This window comes from Cheilinus undulatus, linkage group 10 (genome assembly GCF_018320785.1).
Source record: "Cheilinus undulatus linkage group 10, ASM1832078v1, whole genome shotgun sequence".
Classification (NCBI taxonomy): Eukaryota; Metazoa; Chordata; class Actinopteri; order Labriformes; family Labridae; genus Cheilinus; species Cheilinus undulatus.
Window position 1 is genome coordinate 32,272,799 of NC_054874.1, and position 25,461 is coordinate 32,298,259.

A 25,461-nucleotide genomic window follows, 5' to 3' on the forward strand; every position below is an offset into this window, starting at 1 on the left:
GTCCACCACTGAAAACAGCTGTAGGTCTCTGGCAATATATTCACTGACACTCCTTGTGATCTGTTGAGCCCTCATGCTGTTGTGGGGAAGTGGTACTGTGAACGCTTCTTTAAGAGTCTTTTGGCCGGTCTGGATTCTGCTTCTTGTTTCTTCAAAAAGTTTTTGGGGTGATGATTTGCCAGGTGGCTCCTTGTTTCACTCCCCATCAAGTGTGTTACCACAGTCTGTTTGTCCCTCGCCACTCATAGCATCTACCATTTTAGTGCTGTTAGAGCAAGCCAGTGAGTGGAGCAGAAAGGATGATGGGTAAGCAAGGGTCACTGGTAACTGTAGTTCCCACTCCCCTTCCACTAAAAAACTACCGTTGTTACCCTTAAGACCTACTGTTTGAAACTGTCACATGTCCATGACAACACTGAGGTGCTTCTGTCATGGCGATAACGCGGTATTAACTATCATTAAATCTTTAGCAGAAAGTGTTATAGGTCTCACACTAAGTACCTATAAACAGCTAAGGTTCCTGTAAAAACAGGAGAAAAAGGATAAGACAGGCAACGGTGCTTCTTTTCAGTTCAGCCTCGCTCAGCAAAATTTAATAGTTTCAAATAAAGCCATCTTTTCCATGTCATTCTGCACTTGTTCTGTTTTTCCAACATTGCTTAATTCACAGAATCACAGACAAAACAATGACAACTTACTATCACATTTTTTTTACAAAAAAATTTAGTAGTACTCTGTTTACAAACAGTACAAAACTGCATAAACAAAATCTTCATTCGGTTTTCAAACTAAGTTAGAGTTTAAATTTATTTTCAAAACTAATTGAGGAATTAGCAAGAAATGTACAGTTTGATATTTTTTTAATTACCCTTGTTAACCTAAAATAAATAACAAAAACTAGCATGTTGCTCTAAGTTAGCAAATATAAAGCGCATGAGCTGAAGACTGGCAATACAATAAAACTGTAAGCATACACCTAAGCATAAAACGTGATGACATATTTTATGTGTGTCACAAAGAGCTCAGATTTTGTTGTAGAACTCCCCAGTACCTACAAAGGCTGGGCAGTATATTGAAATTTAGATGAAATCACAATATGACCTACTGCTGTTCCCAAATTGCAGAAATTGCAATATTTCTTTGATCTGAAGTTTGTGTCTAAAAATCAATTTCGTTTACAATTTCTTTGCAACAGAAATGTTTTGCTGTAGGCATCATGCAAACACTGAAGCATCAGTTTTATGTAGAATTGTTTGGAAAAATAACTTTAGTTTCTTATTTTGTACATTTCTTACTTGTTTAAATGAGAAAGGCATAAAGATGCTCTTACCCTTCAATACAACCATTCACATACAAAATAATCAGATATTTTTCACAGTTGTTCGTCCTAATTTTCATGATTTTGATCGTGATTGCTACAAGGCTTTAAGTTAAACAAATCACACTGTGATGGAGGTAGATGAATAAAGATAAGCAAATCATACTGATCTGTGCATCGTGTTATGTCATCCTAACGACACAGGAAAGAACAGTTAGTGTGTAATCTATCTAATATTGTGTTGGTTATAATATAGCATGGTTTATTGCTTTTGTTTGTGAAAAAAGTACAGAAGATGATGATGCTCTATAAAAGCATGTTAATTCACACACTAAAATATACAACTTAACTTAGCCTCAGAAATACATCAGTACCTGGTCTTAATGGTACACTAGGTTCCACCCGTCCATCCATCCATTATCTATACCACTTATCTCGTTTGGGGTCACAGGTGGGCTGGAGCCTATCCCATCTGTCATTGGGCGAGAGGCCGGGTACACCCTGGACTGGTCGCCAGTCAATCGCAGGGCTGACATATAGAGGCAGACAACCAGGCATGCTTACATTCACACCTATGGTCAATTTTAGAGTCACCAATTAACCTAATGAGCATGTCTTTGGTGGTGAGAGGAAACTGGAGTACCCAGAGAGAACCCACACATGCACGGGGAAAACATGCAAACTCTGCACATAAAGGACCTGACCAGGAAGCGAACCAGCAACCTTCCTGCTGTGAGGCAACAGCGCTAACTACTGCACGACCATGCAGCCCACACGGTTCCTATTAGAAGAATTTCATGTAGCTGTAATATGCTATTTTTGAGGAAACAAATGTGAAAGTTATGGAGCTTCAATATGTTTTATGGTTTTAGAATGATGAAAATAGTTTGAGAACAATTCGATTTTCAAAATTGCATAACTATTGTTGGTTCAGAGGAATTATTTGTCTTTGATGGAGGTATTATTTCCCCTCTAAAATGTAGTGTCACGTTTCTGCAAGTCGCATGACGTGAAGGACAGGGGTCATGGACAGGGAAAGTAACAAAAAGAAAATCTGCACCTTTATACAAAACAAAAATAAGGCCTTTGGGGTCTAAAAGATGGAGTGGAGTTATGCTTCTCCACAGCCACCCACTAATTTTGCCAAAAGTTGGCAAACTAAAGTAAAAAGGCCTCAAACAGAGGTAGAATCGCTTGGTGGGGAGAAAACACTAAGTGCAGAAATCTCCTTAGAGATCAACCCTCACAAAAACTCTAGAATTTACCCTCTTTCCCTCAAAACACATAACCACTCTCACACTCTCAAAAACACTCATCACACAAACCAAAAGAAACCAACTGAAGGTGTTGGCTCTTTGGTGTCACACACCAAACTGAGGGAAAGAACCTCCTTTTATAGACTACCCAGGCTGATGAGCACCAGCTGAGTGCAATGAGGACAGGTGAGCTGAGTGAGAGGCTCGTTAGGAGTGCTGGAGGTCACAGACTACCTCCATCTGTAACAGTAGCAATTTTTTTAAATTTTCAAATCTTGGCTTTAAAATAGTACATGTAAAGTGTCTGATGGAGACATAAGTTATCAGGGAGCATACCCTTAGACCCTGTTGGTTTGGGCTCAGCTAAACCCTGGGTCTTTGCCCCTTCTGGCTCCAACCCTCCTGGTGGTTTGTAACTGTTGGCTAACTTCTTTAAAATAACAAAAAAAAAGACAAAAAAGAACGCAAAAGGTTCTGTTCTAAAAGTAAAAGAAAAAGTGACTCTCTTTGTCTCTCCCATCCACTTTCCTTGACCTTGATGGAAAACGTCAGGGTCAAGGAAAGGTGTGAATGAGAGGATAGGAAAGAAGAACCACAGTGATGAGGGAATCTGACTGCTGTTACAGATGTTACAGCTGAGATGTGGGTTTACTATATAAAAAATATATAAAAACTATATATAAAAACTACAAAATGCACATTTATCATTCAAGTGCTCCATGTGTTACTTGTCTTTGTGACAAACATCTACTCTCCACTCACTTTGAATCAAAGCCATACGCCAACCAAGTTCATGTCTGAAATGCCCACATGCTGCACATTTGAGAATGAAAGACTATCACTCTCTTTTGCCCTGAGGCGTTTACTACAAATGCTCACTTGTCTTATTGTGTGAGCCCCTTGCTCCTAATGGGTTATAGATTCAGCTTGGTGAACACACTGTACTGCCGCAGGGGAGCACGCCATGATAAAGTTGATGGAAAGGTAATGGGATGGATCAGTGTGTACACATAAATGTTGCATAACATCGAGTATGATCGCTGAGGTTTTAACTCTGCTATTATTCATCGGAGGTTCAGTGAAGAGAAGTAACTTTCAGGTCAGATTTTTGTGTATTTTTGCTGTTTTCTCAGCAGGAGTCGGAGTAGCTCTGCTTATTCTAAAAATGTCAACTTAACCTGGTGACTCATGCTATGGGTTTGTGGGTTTGTGTGTGTTTCTTCCAGGTTTGTACAACTCAGCTGACAGCTGGATGATCGTACCAAACATTAAGCAAAACCACTACACAGTGCACGGCCTGCAGAGTGGCACCCGTTACATCTTCTTTGTCAAGGCGATCAACCAGGCAGGGAGCCGCAACAGCGAGCCAGCCCGCCTCAAAACCAACAGTAAGTACAGGAACATGTGATGCTTCTGCCTGCTTCTGCATGAAGATGAAAAACTTAATATGGAACTATCAGAGCAGATGACCAGTATGTCCCACTTTACTGGCACCAGTCTTTCAGACCAAAACCAATTCCCTCACCTTTCTCCCCCAGCCCTCCATCAGTGGTCAGACTGAGTGCAGCTGTTTAGAGGACTGTCTTTATTCGGACATGCAGCCAAAATATAATTTTTGATCAAATATCCTTATCTTTGGTGTGATGGAGGCTGTCTCTCTTCCTCCATGATATGGTGAAGAAAAATGCCCCGTTTCGAAAAGGAGGCGTTTATGTTGGGTAAAAATATCCTAAAACTAAAATCATACTGTGAATTTGTAAATGATTATTTAGTTATGGATCACTTTCATGCACCTGCATGCAGCTTAATGTTACCCTAATCAAGATGACAAAAACAGAAAAAAAAAAAACAGTGAATGTGCAGTACTGACCATCTTGTAGAGCCAGATTTAAGGCCTATGTCAACAGCTGGCATTTTTATCTGCTGGCAGCGCTCACAAACCTCAGTTTTAGAGAGCTTCCTATCTTTGGTTATTGTTGCTAGACTACAAAAGTTTGCTTTTGTTTAGCGTGTTAGTATCCAAAACGTTGGTTGAAATAGCTCTGAGTGCTTCATATATCATTTTTCAAGAAAATATCACAAAGCAAACATAAGAACAATGAAAACTAATTCTGTCCTACAGGCAGCAGCTGTAGCCCTGGAAACTTTACCCTTAAAGAAGGAAGAGTCAAATTGGTTCTCTTCTGTCACTGTCAGAAATGCCCCTCCTTGATTTTGATAGCCACGTGTGGTACAAGGGACATTGATGAATGCAGGGCTGTTCCAAATGCTGAGCTGTTTTCGCCTGAGAGCATCACAGATGTGACAACAAAACAGCTGACACTGAGGGCCCTTTTTCTGTCCAGGGTGCAGAGTGCTGAGAGGGTTCAACTACATTGGTTTTGAACTGAAACTGAAATTGGGCTTTAGAAATTCATCATACTCACTGATATATCAAGGATAAAAAAAATACATCCAGTGTTTCATACACACAGATTATTCTTGGGTGTGCCACCCAAGAATATTTACAGCCACCCAAATGCATCTGCCTACCATTCATTCCTATAAAATCATCATCTCTGTGCCCAAGAGAGACATCCTCTTGTAGATCCTTCCTATCTTAGCTTGAACATTAGATGAGCACATGGCCTTCAAGAATCACTGAGTGTTCTCTCTGTCAGCCAGTCGAGCTCTGGATTAGTTTTTAACAAAGTTAAACACTGTGGTAATCTTGGAATTCAAACACATTAACTCCATAAGTCATGCATTTGTCCAGTGTCTGACTGGTGTTTGGGGGCTCCAGGAACATCAAAGGTGTAATTCTGTACATCACAGAGCTATTTAGGCCTCCTTTGGAGTTCACAAAGTCACATCAGTCCTGGTTATGAGCGGAGATATGGGATGGGAGCCTCCAAACATCAGACACCAATGTGAGATGTTGCGGCTTTTTAAGGATGTCTGATCAGAGGCCCACTTTCATTGTTATCCCCGGGCCAGTGGGTTTATATCTGTGTTTTATGCAAATAATATGTCGCTCATTGTTTTTTTCTTAAATAGGTTACTTTATGACATTTAGGATCTTAAGAGGGGCATTGTTATAAAGCCATGTTTGTTTTGCACAGAGGGAAATGGCCTGTTGATGTATGGTGTAAACCAAAACTACAAATATATTGTCCTTTAAAGAATAGATACAATATTTGAGTCCTATGTTAAGTATAATCTAGAAGACAGAGATCATTATGAGCACGGATACACTTAAGAACTTTACCCTGAGCCATTGAGACTGGTGGGTTTAATGCCACGGCAGGGGAGGGCAGAGTGTGTTTGATGTGTGACTTTGGGAAACTCACGGGCAAACTTGAGAACAGGATCAGATGCATGACTTTACAAGCAGTTGTTTTTTCTGTAAAACTACTACAAGTGTTAAAAGCACACAGCTTTGTTGGGACCCAGTGAGGGGTGAGAGCTTACTGGACAAGGTTTGATTAATGGCCTGTGTGAGATTGAAGTCAATGAGCAAAAATACTTCACTGAAATCCATATTAACAGCCAATGTGAGCCTGGTTAAAATGAAGAGAAAGATGATTTTAAAAAGACACTGGAGTGGTTCTGAATGCCCTCCAGGTGCCTTTGTGAAGGATTTAAAAGCAGCTATTGTGTCCTGCACTCACTTCATAGGCAAACTGTACACCACATCATGCATACTGTTGAGGACTTCAAATGTGACAACATTTTCGACATTTTCATGCCAGGGGTAGTAACCAATCTTCTTCCTTGCTATTAGGTTAAATATATTCTCCATTCAGTGTAAAGGTGGACAGGGAAAGATGGAAATAATACCACCAAATGTTACACAAAATTTCAACAATCGTCCTCCTTGGTTATCAGAAGCAGGGCTTTCCCTCACTGTAAAACCACTGAGGCATTTACACACATTCACCTCATTTACTTTAATCTCCCAGCCTGTAGGCTTGCTTCTAAAATTAGAAAGCTCATCATCAAAATCATACCTTTCAAACCTGGAGCAGAATTTATTCAACACTTTTGCTAGATCAGCATCAGGCTTCAGTGGACAAAATAATCATCTGGCAGCTTTACATTTTCAAACTAGAGAAATGATCCTTGATTAAGCTAACCTTAAATAGCCTTTAATCAGTTCCCATGCAACTTTTCCTTTTTTCTTCCTATTTAGTTGGTTTTTCTGACTCATGTAATAGGTGCCAAATATAGATATTTCATTTAAAGAATTTAAAGAATAAAGATGCAGCTCTTTAAACAGATTTACCCTCCAACAGCCTCACTTCCTCATGACTGCTCATGGGGTGCTTGAAGCACGATTTCAGAGAGCATTAAAAGAAGTTATTTGCTAAATTAAACGTTGATAGCAAGATTCAATAGCATTAGTAGAAGGTGTGATTTATCATCATATACAACAGTTTGGTCTGACAGAATGTGGTATTGGACAAGAAGAGAGGCCCTGTATAAGTGCTGGTATTAATTAAAACTTTTCTTCTGTGTGCAAAAAGTAAAACTGGGACTTTTCATACATTCTAGAAAACATTTAATCATCTTTAATCTAGCAAGCGACCCCTGAATCAGAAAACATTTGAAGACAAGGTAGGACTTTTCCCTCCTTATCTCCTTTAAGTTTGACTCTTTAATGCCAAATTTTTGCTTGTTATTGTTTCCTCTTCCCCCTAACAATAAAAAATGAATAAGAGGGAAAACAACAATTTACACTGTAGATTTAGATTTGCCACATGTAAAAAAATAAACTTCGTACAAACACCTCTGCAAACACGTCTTAGTCACCAATATCTCACACACAGCTGGGGCATACAAAGGGTTAAAACCTCAGCAATACTGCTAATTTAGGCTGTGCCTCGAGGGGGCCCAATAAAAATTTAAAATCAGTCTTAAATTGCAGCTGCAGAGCAGTGAAGCTGAAACGGAGCTGATATGTCAGCTCCTCTTAGCTGCTGTCAGGAGTCAGGCGGTGGCATTTAGGATTAAGTGTAATCTGGATACACTCTGTGTGTGTGGTGATTAAAATAAAGGTGTGTGGGAAACTGCAGTCGTCAGGGGATGATCTCTCAGTCACCGACACAAACATTTCCCCCCTCGTCTGTGAGTGTGATCTTCTGTGAGCTGAAGAATCTAAAAGATGAGAGAAGTGTTCTTGTTAGTAAACTGGCAAAACAAAACCTGGACTCACACACATCAAGGTGGACCAGTTCATGACTACTTTAGTTCATTTTAAACCACTGGGTTGCTCTTTATTATTAGAAATGCAATTTATCCTCATCTATGCAATAATGACACAAACTTTTTTTAAAAGCATCCAGATTTCCCTCAGGATTATTTATCTATCTATCACAAAACTAATGCAATTACAGAGAAAGGCAAGGTGTAAAATCACATGAAGAGTTTGTTCTATGGGCATTATGTAATGTGTAATAACACGTTTGGCAATAGCATTTCCCACAGCTGGTAGCTGTTGCCAGGGTATAAACCATCTGCCCACCGTCTGCTTAGCTGAAACAGCAGAGAAACACAGTCAGTGGTTAGCAGTCGAAAAATTGAGCATAGGACACATTGAACATGTGAATGCAGGAGCTGGGGATCAAAGACCAACTGTACCTACTGACCCACAGTCCCAGCATAAAAACCGACATATTTGACCTGATCTTATACCTAGTTCTAGGGATAATGATGGCCCACCCATTGTACCTGTGCCTGTCAATGTTCCTTTGCTGGTTTCTGCTCCGTTTTCCTCATCATAACCACAGCTGACATTAATCTGTCCATCATCACCTGTAAAAGTGACTCTGGCCTTGACAGCTAAATAATAACAGGTCACCATGAGACTAATAGGTTGCCACTGCAGGTCGCAGGTGTTGCATGATGTTGTGTCCTAATGTGCAAAGGCAGGTGCACCCGTGCACCTTGGCTGGGGTCACGCACTGAGTACTCGAAGCGCGCTCAAGAGAAGGCGTGCAGCGTAAAGGAAAGGAGAGGAGCAGTCATGTGGTGCAAAACACAGTTGGCCTGCCTCTCTGCCTCTCCTTCTTCATGCAGCCTATTCAGAAACAGCCTGTCCCACAGTCACAGCAACACTGATATTTTTTATTTCCCTGCCTGGTCCATCAGCTCACAGACTGGTGTCCCTTCACATCAGTCTCTCTTGTTATGGCATAATATGTGAGGAATCAAACAAAATCAAATTGCATCATATCTTATTGAATCATACCCTATAGAAATGTATTAGATATGATTGTCATGGTAACAAAATGCACCGTTTTATATTGTCTTATTCTGTATTGTATCATATCTTTATCTTGTATGAAATCATATCATATAATATTTTATCATATTTCATTATATCGCATCATGTCACATTAGATGAAATTGTTTTGTATTGTGTTGTGCCATGTCATGTCATATTGTAAAAGTCTATCAGATATGGTCATATATGGTTGTATTTGGATGAAGTTGTATGTTATTGTATTACATCTTTTCATATCGTGTTGCACCAACTCAGATGAAAACTTATCATATAATCGAGTATCATGCCACATTCAACATTCTGTTATTGTAGTATTCTGGTATTTTCAGTGATCTGATGTATTACTTAATCAGATATTTAATTAACCATAATGCTATTGCATATAGTGTTATGGGTTGTAATCAGCAAATGTTTTACTTCAGCTTGAACAAAGCTAAAATGTGAGACACAGGGAGCGACACAACAGAAGTGAGACTGATGATGACAAATAACACCTTTACAACACCCTCATCCCACTTATCTGTATCAGGGGAGGACATTATAAATTGAAGTGCTGCTCAGTGGTATTTATATTTTGCCCTGTAAGAGTCCTGAGCCTCAGTGACAGCGAGCTTACTGCCAGCCTCAGATACCCGGCACTTCACCTCCCATCGCTCCCTGTCTGTGTGTCGTGCCCACATCTCGCTGAGGCAGTAATCCACCCTAATGCCATAAGAAAAGAGTTAACGCACTGACATGCTCCGTGTCCCACAGGCGGAGAGAGTCTGGAAGATGGTGACGGGTTTGGAGGGTGGGAGGAAGCCCCAGATTCAGAGGAGAGGGGCTGGTGATGTTTGATGAAGAAAGCGCTTACTTCAAAGCAGCAGATGGAAGAATCAAATACAGGGCAGGACAGGTGAACAGGTGGAGAGAGGCAGAGCTATTTTTAGAGCCCCCTGCTCACTACTAACTATAAAATATGATTCACTAGCATTATGAACGTAAAAGTAGACAGGATGCAAAGGCCTGTGTGTCCTATTAGCTTTTCTTTTATATGTAAATCAGCAGCTGTGCAGTTTTAATCACAGAAACTGCACTAAAACATGGAGGCATATAAACTGAAATATTGTCACCTTGTATTAGATTATTTGAGGGTCCTGCAAGCTTAATGTATGTATGATACAATGTGATGCATCATAAAAAGACATGAAATAAACTCCATTCAATAGGACACAATACTATTAAGTATAATACTTCAGGTAGACTACAGTATGTTAATGGAAAAGGACACAATTAGATTAAATAAAACATACCATGATAAGATATGCTATGATCATGTTTTTTTATTTGATAAAATACTCTTCTATATCAAACAATATTAAAATTTATCTGATATGACACGATACAATGCAATAAGATACAATACGATACGATACGATACGATGCAGTACGGTACAATACAATATGACACATTAAAAAAACAAATGATGGGATACAATTTCATCCAATATGGCACACAACAGTGTATATTATGGTCCAATATAATTTGACACAATATGAGATGATACTATACAATACGATCTGATACGATACAATTCATTATGGTAGAATTTCATCTAATATGTCATGATACAATACATTACCATATGATAAGATGATACAGTTCTATATGATATGACACCAGATGATATAAGACAGTACAAAAACAATATGATACAATACAATATGTTAGGATACTCTTTAATACAACATGAGACGATGTGATTCAGTACTGTAAGTTATGACATGATACGATAAGATACTACAATACATGAGACAATCCAAAACGATATGATACGCTCATGTATGGTACAATTTTATAAGAAACAATAGGATAAGATAGGATAGGATACTTTAAGACAAGATATGATGCTGTGGGATGACCTTAAACAGGCCATTCGTGCTCAGAAACTATCCAGTCTGGCTGAATTAAAACAACTGTGCCACCGAAATGTTGGCCAAAATTCCTCCACAGCGATGTGAAAGCCTCATTGCCAGTTATGGCTAATGCTTGCTTGCAGTTGTTGCCACCAAGGATGGCACAACTGATTATTAAGTTTAGGATTCAGTTGCTTTTTCACATAGGGCCAGGTAGGTTTGGATGTCTTTCTCCCCTTAATAGATAAAATCATCATTTAAAAAGTGCATTTTGTATTTACTCAGGTTATTTAATATTGAAATTAGTTTTATGATCTGAATTATATAAGTCTGACATAAATGCAAATAAAAAGAAATCAGGAAAAGGGGAAATACAAAAGAAGACGACCCATTTCCACAATCATATGTACACAGCAGATAGATTACTGAAGAACAACAGTCCTTGTCCTGAACCTTTTACCATCCGTTGTAGCTGTAATACTATGGTGTATTAACACATAACAGAGTCCATTATACATGTGTAGTATCATACTAGAAGATGACAATAGACTCTTCCACTCCCACTTTCTGTCATTCTTCCTCTTCTCTGTATGCCAGTCCCATCAAGGGGGGACAGCTAGTCCACCCACAGCCAAGTTCTGTAGAGTTTTTTAAGCTCATGATTGGCAACCGCCATATTTCTCTGATGTAAAAGTTAGGACATGCCATCAAAGTAGCACAAGTACATCATTTTTTTTTCCTCCCATAGAGATGTTTTCTTTTTTTTTTTTTTTGCCTTTTTTTATTTTAGGTTTTTTTTGTTTGTTTGTTTTTCATGATGGCACCTGCTTCATGTGTGTTTGTGTGTCTGGCCTCATTCTTTTCCTTATCTCCCTCTCTCTCCTGTCTCCAGAGGGATAGTAAAGCCAAGCAGTGCTGTTGGATTAAAATGGGTCACAACAGAACTGATCACAAATATCCCACTTTGACAGGCTTGTTAGGTTTCTCTTACTGCCTGTACAAGCTCTAGTAGAAATCTTTCTGAGCCTGGAACCATAACTTCTTCCCTTCCTCTTGAAGTCTTGGGTTCTGTCTGTGGCTGGATTGGAGGGTTTAGCTGTCACATTCTTATTTTTTTAAAGATGAGAAGCTTTGCAAGCTTTTAGCCTAAGCTCATCATAATTCAGACAGAGGCTTGCGGAGCAAAGAATGCAGTGACAAGTTGCACTGATACTGAGAAGACATACACCACAGGCTGTCTGCTTTACAGAGTAAATCTTGAATACACAGAAAATGCTGCACAGTATGTGAGTAAAACAAAGTTACATTTGCTAATTGCATTTTGGCACTGTAAATGTATGTGAACAACACAGTGCAGCAGTGTACAATCTAAAACCAGTTTCCCCCTTTTCTTGGATATGAACATGACTAAAGGGCTATGGAGAAAATCATGCAAAGAAATTAAGAAACAGGATGCAGGCGTGTTTTCCCAAAGTCTGAGAGGCATTGTAAAAGTCTGTTCTCTTATGCAACATCTTTCTCCGCCTCAATCCCTCTGTGTTCCTCCTTCATGTCCCTCAGTAACCCTCTCTTGGCTCTCTGTCCTCTGCTATCCCCCGGGTTACAGCATATGATCACTTCCTCTGGTGCCCTTTCCTCAGTCTTTATGCCATCTGTCGATTCATCCCAGAGGTCAAGTTTTTCATCAAAAGATGCCAGAACTTTCGAGGACAAGTCAGAAATCCTCTCAGTAATCCCACACAGATGCAGACAAAGCCAACAAATTTATACACATTGTGAGAATTTCAGCTTGTTTGTTTGAGAGAAGGCTGGAAAGAAGAGAGGAAGACAGTGCATCACTGCCACAGTTTCAATGAAGACACCTTGTAAAAGCTTAGAGCCATGTATGAGAATCAAACGTATTAAACCATGTGAAGTTAATTCTGTTTCACAGGGATGAAGACAGTCAAATTAAGCTTGCTGATCTTTAATATGCTTCAAATTGGGAATACTCTTTGTCAAATGGCATCCAAATAGCATACTGTTTATTTGAGAAAGCATGCATAAGTGACAAAGATGTAGCAAAGGGAATTTGATCAGTCTTTTCATAGAAATGTTGCTTTGCCGTTTACCTAAAACACCACTTCCACCAAACGCCCACAATATAAAGACCACCTGTGCAATACATTCAACCCAGTACAATAGTTCTACCTTTACAAATCATTTCCTGTTTTTTTATATCATCAGAAATATGAACTCAGCGTTTGTTATATAAGCTAAACTTGGTGGAGCTGGTGTGCTGGAGTATGTTAAATCCAAAGTTATTCCTACTGTCTTTCTCTCTTAATTAAGTGGGAGTTGACTGAAGTTACTACAGCAACCACTCACATTGACATTTGTTTATGCTTTGTGAGGATAATGGAATTCATCTTGCAGGCTGTTGTGGATGTTTTTATTATTTTGAGATGCCAACGTCCTCTCATTGCTACTTCCGTGTCTACCTTGCAGTACAGAGGATGAAATGTGTCCCTGCTATGCAGATACAACAATTTTGAACAGACATGAGTTGTTTAGAATTGCCTTGCAGCTCAGTTCTCTGACGTGTATAACCCCTGTGTGTTGTCTGCATTGTGTTCCAGATTATGAATGACCAATCAGGAGACAGTACATGGATTCTGGACTTTATTTTCATTTACAGACAGAAATACAGAAATCCATGAGCTGTGTGTGTTGTGGGTCAGCATCAAGTATCTCTTCTGATAAAAGAGCAAACATGTGTCATCAACCAGGAGTGACGGGGTTTCCCACCGAGCAAAGAAGCTACCATTTCACGCTATTGTTAGCTATTTATATTAGGACAAAACTGATAAATAACTTAATTTAAAACAGTCCAAAAGTGATGCAAAATGTGTTGGGCATTATATATAACTGAATACATCAGTTTGGCTGCATCTAAATTGTAATGAATTACTTTTAGAACATTTTGTCAGAGTGGCACAATATTAACCTACCACTGGCCACGCTGGAAACAGCTTCGGCCACACACATCCACACACGTGCACGGACCCCAAAAAATGCAGGTCGGTGTAAAAAAGAAAACCCAAAATGTGAAATGTGATGAAAAATAAGTGTTTTGGTAAATTTCACAAGCTATGGTTCATAAAACTGCTGCACATGCAGCCTGTACTCAAGCATGCTTGCTTTCACATCTCCATCAGATCCAGTGTGAGAACAACACATTATAAAGTAATTCATTAGGGTTATTAGATTTCTTACCAACAAATGTAAAGCCAGAGGTGTCAAGTAACTAAGTACAAATGCTTTGTTACTTTACTTAAGTAGAAATTTTGGGTATCTATACTTAACTGGAGTAATTATTTTTCAGACGCCTTTTTACTTCTACTCCTTACATTTCCAAGCAATTATCTGAACTTTCTACTCCTTACATTTTAAAAAATAGCCTCGTTACTGCTATTTAATTTCAGCTTGTTTTTCTCTGGCTTGGCATCGTTAAAAAAAAAACACAAATAAAATAACCCAAAACCTATCCAGATAAATTGCGCCATCCGGATAGAGTGAATTTGATTGATTGGTTGGATGAGAAGTATAAACATAATACCATTCTGACACCCTATTGGTTTCATCCAGTGCTACAGATAGGGAATATGTGTCTAACCAGGCACAGCTTATGGACAACAATTGTTTAAACCAGGTTGTACTTATGAGATGTTATCGATGATATCGATTATGGCAGTATTCATAAAGAACAGCTACAGGGGCTACTAGTGGGGAGGCTGTGTAACAGTTCAGACCACTGGCTCCCAACCTGGGGTCTAGGACCCCTGAGGGGGCTCCAAAGACCTCAAGGAGAGATTTTTCTGCTGTGTGGTTGTCATAATTAGGTTTGCACATACTGTAAAAACTAAATTTATGATAAAACACTTAATCGGTAGATTACACAAGGTCTTTTGGTGTGACAAACGTATGTAGGCCTAAAATCAGTGGTAATTTTTGACAGTAATATATCTCTTTTACATGTGGATCTTGGGGGAGTTCAGCTTTTCCTGATACACATTGGGGTTGATACACCCTGGGTAGAGTGTTAGGTTATAGCTTCCATCAACTGTGAGTAAAATACATCAATCTACGTTCAAAATGTCAGTTGTCAAGTTAAACTGTAAGCTCCAGGGTTAACAAGAAAGAAAAAAGTGTTGGCAAAGGGGCTGTGCAGTTCTGCTGGACTAATTTTAATCCTGTCTGTTGTCAGCCTTTGAGTGTAATGCTAAATCAATGCAGTCCTCTTTTAATGGTTTCACACCTCTGCTGCTGCTCCGTCTCATGTGACCCACTGGCCTGAGACAGATAGCTTTTGACAACATTTAAAGTCATGTTGTGAAGTTTTAAAGCTTTTACAGGCTTTTAAGGTCACTCAGATGAAACCACTCTTGAAACCCTGAGTGGCTCAAAGTGAACAGTACCTCACATATAGGGCAGAAGTATCACCATGCTGTTAGACGGTCACAGCTAACATGTGAAGTAACTCACAGCTTCTTAAAGCACGTATGAATTAAGAATGACCAAGAGGAAAGCAGTTAAGGAGAGAGTGTATGCTTGCATGTGTGCAATCTTTTATTGCTGTCACTGTACCTCCACCATATTTCTACACGTCTGTCCTAAAAAGCTAAGGGTAAGAGGCAACAAAGAGATGAAGAGTGAAGGAGAGTGTATGAAGGCAGATGAAAGGTGACAGATTGAGAGTGAGAGAGGAAGTGTGTGAAGCGAAAAAGAAGACACCAAATAGCTCTTTGCAGGGATGAGTGTCTGCAGACATGAGTGCCCTCAATCCACTGCTTTTTACCCATTAATACAGTCCAGGCCTCACACAGATGGGTCAGTCCAGTAACACTACCTGAATATCAAGTCAGTGGGTAAAAGATTTCCTCTTGAAAAATACATATTTGTCTCGTGTCAGTGCTCAGATGTTGCACAGGTTTTTCTCTCACTGGCTTTAGATTTTCATAATATTCATCATTTTTTCAGCATGAAAAACAAAAATAATGAAGCTGATCTAATTAATTCAAATTCCAGCATGTACCAAGTCATTTAAAATGCAAAAGTCAAAGCCGTATCCTCTTGCTGACAACGAAATAATCATTATATTTGTGTCTAAAAGCATGCATTTTTAGGCACTGATAGGCATGAAATTGAATTAAGCTTGCATCTGAGTTTGGTCATTATTTGTTAGAGTGACAGCCAACAGAAGAAGAGCCCACATTCATCTGTACAGCTTTTATTAGACTGTGCCCTGTTTATGCTTCTAATTGGCTGTCTGTGTCTGTAATAGATTCACACCAACAGGAAGCACAGCTGCTTTAACAGAAGAAAGCAGTTTGTTATTTTGGGACAGAGGAGGGGTTCATATTTGACTGAGGGCTTATATGGGCAATATTGTTACTCTGGTCTTACCTTCTTTGAGCTTAGTATTCAGTACTGCAGGCTGGTGACTATCAGGTCCAGTCAGAGGGAGCAGTCTGGACGGTTCACAGTGTCAGATTTGATTGCGAGCTCAAGTGGAAGTCAAATACAAGATGTGATTTTCTCAAATACAAATTCAGAGCATGCTCCTAGGTTGAGAACAACCTTTTTAAGATGACTTTCTCAGTTTCTCCACCATTTTTTGTTGTAATAGTGGTTGTATTCTTGTGTGAAGAGATTTTTATTTGTGTCATTTATAGAAAGGTTGGCCTATTAGGCTATAATTAGACTTGTGCATTTAAATAAGAGGCAAACTATGCAATACAATATTACAGATGAAATTAAAATGACAATGGCTATCAATCTCCCCTCCTTTTTTACCACATTTAGCTCGCAATGCAGCACATAGGGCTACCTGAGTGTGAAACAATGGTATAAGCTCCTGTAGACGACAAAAGTTTGTAAGATGTCGACCTTTTTTTAGGAAAAACATAGGTCATTCATAATCTCTGCCAAAAACACTACAGTACCCACAGTCCTGGTGTGTCACAGATACGTCTTTGATTGGTGGGACTCTGGTAACCATGGAAATGTCTATCGCGCTAAAAAAATGACAGTCTACTGCTGACTGCTGATTAAATGTACTTTTAAATTGTGTTTAAGTCTTTGTGAATAAAGTACTCAGAAAACAGTCAAATTCATCACAGGGCTGTTGTGTCACTGGGATGTAAGGCTGGTGTGGCGAGTAGCGCACAGCTGAGGTTAGCAGCTACATTCACCAGCCTTTGTTCCCCTTTCAGATTAGTAACATGCCTAATGTGGTTACTCATCACATCGGTGTAGAGTATAACTCTAACAGCCTACATGCAAGTTGATTTTAATTTACTGATTCCTAAAACTGCCAAATCGTGCTGTTCCTGACATGCTAACTACTAACTTCTCATGCTTAAGTCTGGCTAAGCACAGGGAAAGCTCTGGCAGGAAGGCAGTGGCCACTGACTGAAGCTACAGTGGCTACTAGTGGCAGAGGCTTTGTTTACCTGCCCAGGGACTACAAATGGAAATTAGCTATATCTGGTACAAAGCATTTTCTCTTTTTGAGACTAATGTTATTTTGTACATTGTTCCTGATACTATTTAACTATTTCAGACTTAAAATAGCATTTGACGAGGATATCAGGCCTTTGTTTATAAAAATGATTGATAATTAGTTTAACCGACTTGTAACTATTGCCCCAGCTAATGTGATGTCCAAATTTAACTGTTTTGCCAACTAACCACACACATCTTTTGTCAGCTGTTGATGACAATACAAGCCACCATAGCATAAAGCAAAATATACTTAAAATACAATTTATTACAACATTATCATTTAAAAATGTAAAGTGTAGTTGTTTGTATATGGGTTGAAAGCTTGAAAAACTATCTTTAACATCAAACAGAATTAATCTCAGTGGATTGTGGGAAAGGTAGTCCTTTCATCCTCTTAAAGCAGTGTGTACACAGTCTTGTACTTTATCCTTTTCTTCTGTTTTTCAGTTATGAGTATTCAGGTAGCTACTTAGCTTGGTTCATGAAATAAATGTATTTTTGTCTATGGACCAGAGCTGCTGAAAAAGTGTGAGTACTGTTAAACTCTGTTATCATCATGACATCAGTAAAGGTAGGAATTAGCTTAAAAAGTTAACTATTATTATCGTCAGATATTAAAATTGTTGCCAATATTTACAACGGATATAATTGGCTATAAATGTCAGCCATTAGTATGAAAAAAGTTTTAGGCAGGACCAACAGACCCATGTCAGCTGAGGTCTTTTCTCTATTGAGCTTCATTCTTAAAACTTTAGAACCTTTAGAATCTGAACCACTTTTATACATCTGTATCGGCTAAACAGAATTCATAAATACTGGCATATCAGCAAATATCCAGTACCGTGCATCCCTGTTTGAGTTTGACTCAGCCATCTCCATCTTTCACATTCCCTGTCAGCAAGCCCGTCTCCCCTTCTGCAATCTATTTCTGTTATTGAATGTCATGTGATTCATGTTAGCCAATCAGCTGGCAAGTTTCAGTTGACCTCTTTTTTTGCCTAAGTTTTACTCTTTACTCAGTCACAGACACTTTTAAATGCATTGATTCATCAGTTTAACACCAGTATTATCCAGTATTAGCCCTGTTATAAACATCAGCCATTGACAAACAATGTGGCATGAGCAGATGTCAGTGGGCAATGCATATCTGTTATGTCTAGGCAAATTAATGCAGGCATCTAGCACATGTACCTGCAGAATCATAGAGGAGATTTTTATGCTTATTCTGTTTTTTTCATGATCCTGGATAAATTTCAGTTTACCAAATATTCTCTGCGTTTTGGGATGCTACCTCATTAAACAGATGTTCTGTGCATCCAGCACCCTGTTTTGACATTTGCACCCATCCCAGAGTAAAGCGTAAAGCCTCTTAAATCAATATCCACTTTAGTCTTTTTCTGGAACAAAGCTGCAGGATTGTGTGAAGTAGGAGCACCAGCAATGCAAATCCAGGCTTAAATATGTTTTCATGTAGCAGCTCTATTGTTTACAAGTAAGGACTGGGCTGTATTTTGAGTGAGTGTATTGTTTGTGTCCAAACAAAAGCTCATTTGCATGCATACCGGCCTACCTTCAGGCAGCCGCTGTGCTGACAGTCAAACACTGGACTGTTGACTTTATTATGCTCGTCAGTCCTCAGGGAGACTATTCCTGGCCTCCATAGTGTGAGCACGACTCAGAAAACCAGCAAGCACCCAGAATTGTGTGTTGGTTTGTGTGTATAATTCTCAGATCCATGTGCCTGTGTTAAGTTAGCAGCAAACGTCCAGGCTGAGAATATCACATGGCAAGGTTCCCCAGAGGTACATGTTCCTCTTTGCTAACTGTTCAAGGGCCTGCTATAATATTTACCCAGCATGCATCTCTGATGACAGGCCTCAAGCGACAGGCAGCCCCTGAAGTAAGCAGTAGTACAATGCCCAGTTATTTCAGGAAATGTACTAGCTAATCAGCACTGTAAAACAATCATCATTAGGAAATAGTGAAATTATTTACATTAGCTTTTAGTTATTTTTACTGTTAACAACCATGACATTATTTTTAATAATGTTACTAATTATATATAATGTTATAATTTGTTATTTTGTCATTAGTTTGTATTAAATAGAGCCATTAGTTCTTAAATGATACTGTTTCATAGCTGATAACAGACAAAAATGCAGGGTTTTTTTAGAAAATAATACCACCGGAAGTATAAAGATATGGAACTGTGCTTCAGGCTGAGCTCAACAGCCAGGTAAGAGTCACTTAAGTATAAGGAGATCGCTGGTGTATTGTCAGCTTTGGTCTTTTCAAGGGATTAGCTGAAACAATTTTAGGTAAGATAGAGAAAAACAGCACGTATTTCCTTTAGCACTAAAATCCATAGCTTTCCACATGTATGTGGTGTTGTATTGGTGACTTTGTGTCAGCTTTGTCTCAGCCTTTTTATATCTCGCCATCTGAGCTGAAGGCATTAAACTTCCAACTGATCTGACGGCACTGAAGCTTGTTTGTGCAGCACTGACGTCCTGTTTCAATGTACCATTTTATGTCAAAGCTAGACATTCCACAAGAAATATTTTAGATTTCAAAGATTTGAGCCTCAATTGCCTGTCATTGCAGCTCAAATGGAAGTTACAACTTGATAGTTGAGGCATGGTAAGTGGTAGGGCTGGGTATTTCCCTCAACCTACAGCTCGATACAATGCGTATTGCAAAACAAATTCCTTTAGGATAACAAGCATTTCGTATAAACATACACAGAATTCACAAGAGCTAACTGTTCTTTATTGGATTAGGACAACAGCAATGGCATCGTTTTTACACTGCAAAACACTTAAATTTAGGTCTTCACAGATCTAATTTGCACATTAAAAATCTATTTATAATCACTGAGCTATTAATAAATGCAACTACAAGGTTATTCAGCTTTTTGCACTTGAAATGGCCCTCTGTGTTTTCTCTGTTGCTGTTTTATACATTTTTTATGTTATAATAATTTTTTGGTTTAACCTGTACATCTGCATAAAACTTAGGCATCACAGGTTCTGTAATGTGGGGATTAAACTGCATCTCTCAAACTCAATAAGCAGCTGCCTGAAGCCTTCATTATCAGCTACACTGTACAGTTTAAGTCTTTACAATAAAGTATATAATTGTGCATTGTGATTGTCAGATCCTGTTTAGAAGCTGAGTGAAATTTTGACTTTATACCATTATTCATTTCTGGTTAGGTGCAGCACAAACCACACTGGTGTAGCAAGCCCAGCTGTTGTTGCTAACCGCTAATTTGCCTGGTGTTGCTGCAGTATTGTACCTTATTTTTGAGCAGTTTGTGTGTTGCATTACTCATGTCCAACTCTGAATGTCTGATGTTTGAAGAAAACCACAAATAATCCAGTATGTATGCTTTCTGTCTTGTTGGCTGTTAATAGACTTTCTCTTTCATGTTAACAGTTAATTTGTTTTGATCTGAAGCATGTTCTGCTTGATACAGTTTTTCATCTGCTGCCACTTGTTCGCTTTTTTTGTTAACTGCTTGATAGGGGATATGCATTTTAAAAACTGCTGTTTAATCTCTAACAGCCAAGAGCATGTGCCATAACTATTTTTTGAGCACAGTCCTAGCAAGCAGTACTAAGTAGAGATGTAAATATTCCTCGCAATTAGATTAAAATCAATACAGCTGTAGACAATTTAAATGCATTCATTATTATCTATACCGCTTATCTCATTCAGGGTCAAATACTGGACTGGTCGCCAGTCAATCATAAGGATGGCATTAAGAGAAAGACAAATATTATTGCTTGGACTCGCACCTACGGGCAATATAGAATCACCAACTGACCTTACGAGTATGTCGTTTGACTGTGGGAGGTACCAGAGTACCCAGACAGAACCTGCACATGTATGGGAAGAACATGTGAACTCCACACAGAAAGGCCGTGTCCCACAGGGATTCTAACCATGAGCCCCATTATTGTGAGGCAACAGTGCCATTCATTGCACAGACATGAAGCACACAGTTTTATCGATTTTTCATAACTGTATATTGTGAAACTTCTTTCTGGGTCTCACGCTGATAGTGATATGTGAGAAACCCAAACAGGAAAATTGCACTACCAAAATGCTTGAAGCTGAAAGTTGACATAGAAAACATTTGTTTTCATGAATGGACTGAAAAATATGTGTTTAACATGCATTGTATTTCCCTGTATCAATCTCAACTGTTTTTGAAGTTGTTTTAAAATTGTAGTGAGTTTGTTTAAAAAAAAAAAAAAAAAAAGGTACCAATAACACAACAAAAATCAAAAATTTTCCTGTGCATATTTTCTAAATTTGATCATGTTCTGTGGGCCGCATAGGAAGATATGGGGGGCCTGATGTGGCCCCCAGGCCACCAGTTGATGATCACTGTGCAGTCTCCAAATTAAAAAAAAAAAAGTCTTATTTAAATTTATGAGGTAAAATAAGGAAAAGAGATACTTAATGTTTTACAAGTGGTTAAAAAATTGAAAAATACATTAGTTCCTAATTTAATTTTTGTCCCTTAAGGATCACTTCAGGGTCCTATTTTATTTAATATCCATCTAAAACATTTTGTTCCCTTTTCATCAGACTGTTATTTTTATCTATATGCTGATAATGCTATTTTAAATTTCTTAACTGATTCAGAACAGCTTGCTGCTTTTGGTGTTCCTTTTATTGGTCCAAAACTTTTCTTTATGCCAACAAACCCAAATTTAAATCTTCTCCAAAGCTACACAATGGTGATTCTAGCAGCCTACAGTTATCCACACTCAATGGTAGCAGTATTCAAAATGTGTATAAATATCTCTGTACATGGCTGGATGATTCATTGATAGTTGAACACCATACTGAAAACCTTTCTGGCAAATTCAAATCTCTGTGCAGAAAAAAATCTAATCTTCCTCCCAAATGTAGAAATAGTATAGTTGAGGCTATTCCTATGCCTGTGCTTGATTATGGTGATATTGTCTACAAACATGCTGCTGCTTCCACACATAAATCTCTACTCTCTTTTTATCAGCGCTGCTCTCAGATTCATATCCTTATAACACTCATCCCTGCATCCTGTTACAGGATGCAGGGATAACAAAGTTAGTTGGTCTCTGGCACAGGGGCATTGTTAACAGTTGTATCTTAACAATACATCATGAAGATTGAAAGCTTTTGTTTATGTCAGACAAATTCAGATGATAATCTCAAACCATTTCATTATTGTGCAGTTGTTTTAACCTAGTATCAACTTTGATTGGTTTGTTTAAATTGTACATTTTTGTGTCTGCGATGATTTTTAAGATTTAAATAAAGGTTACATAGAATAAAGTCCAGTAACTTTGTGTGTACATGTTGGCCAAGGACAAGCATCACAAAGGCAACAGCGGAGTTTTAATAAATTAATATATTTCACACTAAACCGATCAAACTCATGGTGACTGGTTGCATTAAAAAACAACTTTGACATGCAGTTAGTTTCTTACATAAACCTCTTTTCCAAAAATGGCGTCTTAATCACAGAGAATTTAAAAGCAGACAGAGGAGCCCCAGTGAAAATTATTTTCTAGTTCTGGTCTCTGAAGACTCTGCATAGTGAGTTCATTAGAGGGTGATGCTGAAAAAGATTGGTTTGTGCTGTCTGTCTTTGCTCGTCACTACAGGATGACATTTCTTTTAAAGCTGAGAAAAAGAGGATAAAAATGGTCGTTGTAAAATACTTTCAAGGCTTGTCATATTCCTGTTGTGTACTAGGTGTCTCCAGCCATGTTACATGATTGATGCATGTGTAATCTCACCGGAATAATCCTTGTTTTAGCCGGTCAGCGCTGTTGAAGTACACACCACATTACATACAGATCAGTCATGTACAAGCCAACTGGTGTGCAGTCATGCAATTAAACGACAAAGAAAGAGTCATGTTGAACAGAGGTTTAAATCTGTGTTTTTAAAAAAAACAGGGTTGTATAAGACCTCCGAGAGCTCCCAATGTCCCTGATGCTCCTGTTTCTACTGCAGTAATTGTTTAGTTATGCAGTTAAATGGTGCTCTTTCTTTCATTCCCTCTCATTACAGACTAAGCTCAATCTATCCCTCTGCATAAAGGGGAAAAAAAGAAGCATGAGTGAAATTGACTGAATTGAAATAAAGTCACTTACCAAGATTCAATCCCACTGCAAGTATTTCAACAAGAGCTGAGTGAAATTAAGCCAGAATTAAATTGCTTTTTATAAATACTCCCTCAGTGGTATCCCCTTTTATTTCTAGCCTCTTTTATTTTCCTGATACTCTTTCATTTTTATGTTCTGCAAATTTCCATTAAAGATGTTCCAGTCAGCGACAATGCATTCAAACACAGAGCAGCTATCACCTCTGCACACTGTTGGAAGCATCTTTAATCGTGTGTATTACAGAATGGAAGCAGGCTAATCACAAACTCTGCTAAGAAATCCAGTGTTTAGTATAATCCAGTGTTTAATATTCAGAGGGGCGTGTTATTCTGTTCTGTTGTTTTATAATACAGATCCTGGCATTATGAAGGGGAGTGTTGGGTTGTATGGCACCCTATTTAGTAATGGGCCATACTTGTTTTTGGCTGACCACTGAGGTCAGCCCTACAGATGGCTCTCTCTATATCTGACTGAATGACTGACTGAGTGATGCTACTTTCAGAGTCATACCATACAGAGTTAGGTTTGGTTGTTCTGAAAGCTGTCGGTGATGGCTGCCTCCAATGCGGTGAATAGAGCCAGACATACAGAGTTGCACTATGGATGCGGTTTAGATGTACTGAAAGCAGTAGTTAATGGCTGAAATAAAGAATTAAAACAAACCTAAAATCTTTTCATGTTGGGAAAGATGCTTTCACTCTTCTGCCGACCTGCTTCAGCAAGAGTATGTGATAGTTACAGGGGAAAGGGGTGGTTATATACAAGGCCTGCTAGTGAAGTGATTAGCTTGGACTTAGCCGCAGCAGCGGTTTTGTCTGAACTGGACATTTCTTTATTAAACAAGCACAGAGAGCAGCACTGAAAGCTTTCTGTGACAGAATAGTTGTTTTCGCTCTACTCCAATCTGTTTTGGCATGAGTTTCCAATCATTACAGTTGGCTTGTCAGGTGTATCGGCGTGTTGCTCAGAGCTTCATCCCCACAGAGAGAGAGAGGAGAAAATGAAGCTATATAAATATAAGTAACCACTTGCAATAAATTAGGCAAGTAATAATAATAATAATAACAGAATAATGATAAAGAAAAAAAATTACTCTGCCAGAACCCACAATTCAGTCATGCATTTCAACAGGCATCCCAGATAGTTGCACTCGGCCATATACTAGGTTTTTACCTAGTAGTGTTATGTAGCGCATTTGTGTGCTTTGAAATTAATTTGGAAAAAATATCTTGTAAATATTTTATTACATATACTTTTAACGGTTTAGCTCATGTATTTGGGTTTGTTTTGGCACTTGTTCTATGAAAATAATCTATCTTCTCGATCTTGTCTGGTTTGCTTTTGTTGGTCATACAGAGGCATCATTAGGCTACTAATTGCAGTCTGTTTCATGACCAGCTAAAAACGCTTTCCAGCTTTAGATTGGTCTTCTTGGTGATATGTTGATCTCAGATTTGATTCCTTTAGCTACAATCTTGCACATTTACATGCCCTTGATGTGTACTGTCTTTATTTATGAATGAATAAACACAATAGTGTAATTAAAACGAGCATTTCCACGTTTACATTGTTAAAGTATGCCATTACCTTATGAGCAAGTAACCTATAATTTACAAATATTTATTGGACACAGACCTCATAGCAAGCTGATAATCAACTTTCAATTCTGCTGCTCTTTCCTCATGCATTTTCTCCACTCTTGTAGTCATTGATTGCTATAATGTTGGCTTGAACTCCATCTTGACAGTTACCATCACTTCATGAAAGTCTTTCTCTCCTTAACCCTTAGAGGTCCACTGGCTATTTTACCATTTTCTCAAACCACTGACAAATGTATACCATGCTCATGTTTGGTATAATCTTTTTTGCTACTACCTCAACTTTATAAAATTCAAACTTTATAAAACTTAAAAAAAAAAAAAATTAAGTTTAATTTATTGTAACAGATATAGGGCCTTCAAAAACACAACACCCCACAAAATGGATTTTTAAAAATTATTTAAAACGACA

At 38.5% G+C, this 25,461-nt stretch overlaps 1 protein-coding gene across 2 annotated transcripts in view; it reads left to right on the plus strand.

Annotated features, from left to right (window-relative positions):
- The window catches only part of mid2 (midline 2), a 165,225-nt gene that overhangs the window by 129,041 nt on the left and 10,723 nt on the right, over positions 1–25,461 (plus strand). For both annotated transcript variants that reach the window (XM_041797602.1, XM_041797603.1), the window contains one exon: positions 3,801–3,962. In XM_041797602.1, the coding sequence (XP_041653536.1) occupies positions 3,801–3,962 (162 nt within the window). The remainder of the gene's footprint in view (positions 1–3,800; positions 3,963–25,461) is intronic.